This window comes from Miscanthus floridulus, chromosome 10, assembly GCF_019320115.1.
Source record: "Miscanthus floridulus cultivar M001 chromosome 10, ASM1932011v1, whole genome shotgun sequence".
NCBI lineage: Eukaryota > Viridiplantae > Streptophyta > Magnoliopsida > Poales > Poaceae > Miscanthus > Miscanthus floridulus.
Genome location: NC_089589.1, coordinates 11,469,736 through 11,474,960, shown reverse-complemented (window position 1 = coordinate 11,474,960; position 5,225 = coordinate 11,469,736). Strand labels below are relative to the sequence as shown.

The following is a 5,225-nucleotide window of genomic DNA, read 5'->3' as shown; positions in this document are numbered from 1 at the left end:
AGCTCATAGTGCCTTTTAGATAGCGCACCATTCTCTCAAGAGCACGCCAATGATCATCTCCTGGATTTGACATAAACCGGCTTAGTTTGCTCACAGCGAATGAGATATCAAGCCTCGTAGCGTTAGCTAAATACATAAGCGAGCGAATGATTTGGGAGTGTCTTATTTAATCCCTTCTTAATAGCACACTAGAACTATAACGCGTAGGAGCAAGTTTGCAGCCACTAAACCAAAATGACTCAAAACCTTTTCCACATAGTGGGATTGCATAAGTGTAACCCCACCATTTCCTTCTCTTAGTAGCTTGATGCTAAGAATAACATCAGATCCTCCTAAATCTTTCATCTTAAAATTGTTAGACAAAAATTTCTTGACCTCCTTAATCACATTAAGGTTGATTCCAAATATCAGTATATCATTTACATATAAGCACAAGATCACACCTTCTCCACCACCATAGCAATAGTACACACTTTGTCATCTTCATTCACAACAAAGCCAACATATATCAAAGTTCTATTGAACTTCCTGTGCCATTGCTTAGGTCCTTGCTTTTGGCCATACAAATATTTTAATAATTTACACACCATTCTCTCCTGACCCTTTGCTACAAATCCATTAGATTGATCCATATAGATCACCTCCTCAAGCTCTCCATCTAGAAAAGTTGTCTTAACGTTCTTCTGATGAATGAGAATACCATATGAGGTTGCCAAGGAAAGTGACACTCGAATAGTAGTCAAGCGTGCAATTGATGAATAAGTATAAAAAATATTGCCACCTTTTTGGGTATAACCCTTGACCACAAGCCTTGCCTTGTACTTTTTAATAGTACCATTGGGCCTAAGCTATTTCTTGAACTGTCGTAGTCCAAGAAGTCAATCGAATAAGATCCGATCGCATCGAGCTGGGAGTTGGTTATGTTTTGGATGTCGGAGTATATGCTTAGATTGTCAAGATCTACCACAACAACGAATCTGGAGGCATCATCGAGATGACAGTTGTTGGAGTTGTCATCATCGGGTTTGTACCCCAAATCATAGCCAATTGAATCTGCTAATGCAAATTGAATGGCAAGCGCGTGCTGGTATGCCGCTGCGTTCCTTAGAACGACTGGGAAACTGATAAGGATACCTTGCGGTTGCTCGATTGACGATGTGTTCACAACAAAACTCAACGAAGACATTCCAAGCGTGGAGATCCATGTGACATGCGAGTGCTGGTGCACCGGCATCCACGTTCTCCAATCCAGCTAGGACCTTGCAAAGGGGATGCGGCTCCTCCTGCATGATAGGATCGGGATCTTGTAGGTGAAATTTCCTGAGCTGGTTGGCAATGTAGTCCAAGCTACCGAAGGAGATCATGGTGCCCGGTGCCAAGGCATCATAGTTGTTGAAGTTGAAGATGATTCCCATCTGATGCACTTTGAAAGGAATCTGTGCTCAAAAGTCCCCTAGTTGGCGCGTCAACTATCATAGATTTTACCCTCGACAAGTAGATCAGCGTTTTGTGCGCAGGGAATCAGAGGGGTAGCACATGGGACACAGATGTATATTGGTTTGAGGACGGGGGTATCCTATGTCCAGTGGAGAATAGATCTCTTATGTCTATGCTCGGGATCTAGACTAGATCTAGACTTAATTTCTATTTAAAAACTAACTAATAATAGACCATAAAATTCAAGATATGGCCACTAAATAAGGGTAGAATCTTGTTCTCCTACTAAATTTAACCTAGGACCTTCAAAGAGTTTATCTAATTCCTTTCATAATTGCCTCAAGCACGATGTAAGAGAGAGAAAATAAAAAATCTAATTAAACAAGTAATCCAAGGATGTTAGGAATGGCATTTACTTACCTTCTGGAGACTCCTCTGGAATCAAAATCAAAACTTCCTCTTAGATTTGTAATTTTTAGAATGTTGCGTAAAGCCCCCCTCCTTTCTTCCTCCTCGAGATACAGTAACTATTCTGTGGAGGAAGAAGGTGGCCTGTAATATATACTGGGCCAATTGGTAGAGGTGGTAGAGCTGCCTCTACTAATTGTATTTTTAGATGCGGCCGAAAAACATAGTCGTCTCTAAAAATAGTCACCGTCTAGAAATATCCCTTTTCAGAAGCGACTGGGATTTCCAACTGATTTTCAGAGACGGTTAGTATTTCTGGCCATCCCTGAAGGTGTGTCCTATTAGAGATCTTGGTAGAGGCGGTTGCCTCTGCACTGAAACATAGACGCCTCTACGAATCAATTTTGTACTAGTGACGGTACTCTCCTCTCTTGCCCCTGAACCGGAAAGTCGTCGTCGTGTCAGCTTTGCTTCGGTGGGAAGGCATCCCAATCAATTCCTTTGCATGGTGGAGCAGCTGGCACAGTGAAAAGCAGAGCAGCGTCTTGCTTTCTGTTCGCTCGCCTCGCCTCGCCTCCCCTCCCCTCCCCTCTCCCCTAGATAAAGCGTCGTATTCTTCGTTGATTCCAGAGAGCGTTGGTATCTCTAAGATCGAAACACTCTAGATACCCAGTGTGTCTGAGCTTGTCTTCCCACTGGATTGAGATTTATATATATATATGCGCTTTGGTCTGGGCGACGCCGCCGCACCTGAGCTAGAGCTAGAGCTAGAAATGGAGGACGTGGACGTGAAGGCCAGCTCGGGCTCCAGCCCCGTGACCGCCAGCGCCATGGCGGCCTCTTACAACGACCAGATCCGCCCGCTGCTCGACGCAGTAGACCGCCTGCGGCAGCTGAACGTGAGCCAGGAGGGCATCCAGCTCCCGACCATCGTCGTCGTCGGCGACCAGTCCAGCGGCAAGTCCAGCGTGCTGGAGTCGCTGGCCGGCATCAGCCTCCCGCGTGGGCAGGGCATCTGCACCCGCGTGCCGCTCGTCATGCGGCTGCAGGACGGCAACAAGCCCGAGCTGCGCATCGAGTACGGCAGCGGCAGCTCGGTGACCATCGCCTCCGAGGCGGAGGTCGCAGCCGCCATCGACACCGCGACAGCTGAGATCGCGGGATCCGGCAAGGGCATCTCGGACGCGCCCATCACCCTCGTCGTGCGGAAGAAGGGCGTGCCCGACCTCACCCTCGTCGACCTGCCGGGCATCACCCGCGTGCCCGTGCAGGGCCAGCCCGAGGACATCTACGACCAGATCGCCAGGATCATCAGGGCCTACATCGCGCCCAGGGAGAGCATCATCCTCAACGTCCTCTCCGCCACGGTGGACTTCCCGACGTGCGAGTCCATCCGCATGTCGCAGCAGGTGGACCGCAGTGGCGAGCGCACGCTCGCGGTGGTCACAAAGGCCGACAGGGCCCCCGAGGGCCTGCTGGAGAAGGTCACCATGGACGACGTCCACATCGGCCTGGGCTACGTATGTGTCCGTAACCGCATCGGCGACGAGACATACGAGGAGGCGCGAGCGGCCGAGCGGCGGCTGTTCGCGGAGCACCCTCTGCTCTCCCGGATCGACAGGTCAATGGTGGGCATCCCCACGCTCGCTGGGAGGCTCACGCAGATTCAGGCGTCCATCATCGGCCGGTGCCTCCCCGACATCGTCAAGCAGATCAACGACAAGCTCAGCCGCAGCAGCGACGAGCTCGGCCAGATGCCTCCGGACCTCAACACCGTCGCAGACGCGGTGAGGGAATTCTACCACATCGTCAAGCAGGTGCGCGCTTCGCTGGAGAAGGTGCTCGTGAGGGGCGAGTTCGACGAGTACCCAGACGACCGCACGCGCCACGGCACCGCGCGCATCGCCGAGATGCTCGAATCCTACGCGAGCAAGCTGCCCGCCGCCGCCCAGTGCTCGACGAGCGACGACGTTGTCGGCGAGCCATTCCTGGCGGAGGAGATGGGAGTCCTGGAGGAGACAAAGGGCATCAACCTCCCCAACTTCCTGCCACGGTCCGCGCTCCTGGTGCTGCTCAGGAAGAAGCTGGAGAGCGTCGCGCACGTCCCGCACGGCCTCGTCACCCAGGTGTGGGGCTACGTGGAGGAGCTGGTCTTGGGGATCCTGCAGCACCACTCGCGCAGCTACCCGCAGGTGCATCCGTCCTGCCGCCGCGCCGTCCAGAGCCTCATGGACAAGGCGAGGGCGCGGTCGGCGCAGCACGTCGCGGAGCTCATCGACATGGAGCTGGTGGCCGACTACACGGCGAATCCGGACTACACGATGAAGTGGAACGACATGATGGCGACGGAAGGCCATGCCAGGTTCCTCCAAGCCGTGGAGGACCACTCGAAGCCCGCCGTGGTGGAACTCCCGGGATTTGGCGAGGTGGACGTGTCGCACCTCAGGCTGCAGCAGAAGCTCGCCGGGCAGGCCTTGGACTTGAAGGCACGCCTGGCTGCGTACTGGAGCTGCGTCGTGCTCCGCCTCGTGGATGGCCTGGCGCTGCACGTCCTCTACAGTGTCAAGCGTCTCGTGGAGAAAGATCTGGAGGATGAGCTCGCAGCCCAGGTTCTGGGCAGCAACATGGACGGAGTGGAGCGGATGCTGGTGCCAACGCCGGCCACCGCCGCCAAGCGTGACCGCCTCAGGAAAAGCATCTCGCTGCTCCGGGAGTGCAGGGAACTCGTCGCCAACACCATGGACAAAATTAACGCCGCCAGCGGTGATCGCTGCTTCTAGTTCTAGCTGCTCTTCGATCCAAGTACCATCATCGATCGATCCATGCATATCCCCACCCAGCCACGATTCCATCCATATATTCACACTCCATCCTAAGCTAGTAGCCAGCAGTGATGTAGCTACGCATGAAATGAGAAAGGCTTGTAGTGCTTGTAGCTCTACTCGATCGATCGCCCAACTGTGCACGCCTTGATATTGTCTCGTAATAATAATCTAAATAATTAATTATTCCCCTTCAATTTTCGATACAAAAATGGTTTTGGCTGTCACTGCTGAACTAGCACATCGATCTTATTCCCACTGCACTATCTAATTTTCTTATCCCATTATATTTGATCCTTTTTTTCATGTCATGTGATTCAGTAATACTCTTGCAACAAGGAACTCACCAATGATCAGCGCGGAAGCAAGTATATAAAGCTGTGTTTTAAGAAGTACAAAAGGGAGGTAATATCACGGCAATTATTTTTTTTAATAAAAGAATGGGCAATAGAGCTGGCTATTAGAAGCACTAGTCTATCATTCTGTATTCCTGTATGTACAGACTAGAATCTTGTCAGACATAAGTATAAAAGTTGGTGATTAGTGCCGACGACTAAC

The 5,225-nt window shown here is 51.5% G+C and overlaps 1 protein-coding gene across 1 annotated transcript; it reads left to right on the top strand.

Annotated features, from left to right (window-relative positions):
- The first annotated feature begins 2,496 nt into the window (after positions 1-2,496).
- LOC136487653 (dynamin-related protein 4C-like) lies at positions 2,497-4,847 on the top strand. Its single transcript, XM_066484751.1, has one exon. It carries the CDS (start codon positions 2,565-2,567, stop codon positions 4,623-4,625), a length of 2,061 nt encoding a protein of 686 aa, XP_066340848.1. The 5' UTR covers positions 2,497-2,564; the 3' UTR covers positions 4,626-4,847.
- The last annotated feature ends 378 nt before the right edge of the window (positions 4,848-5,225 follow it).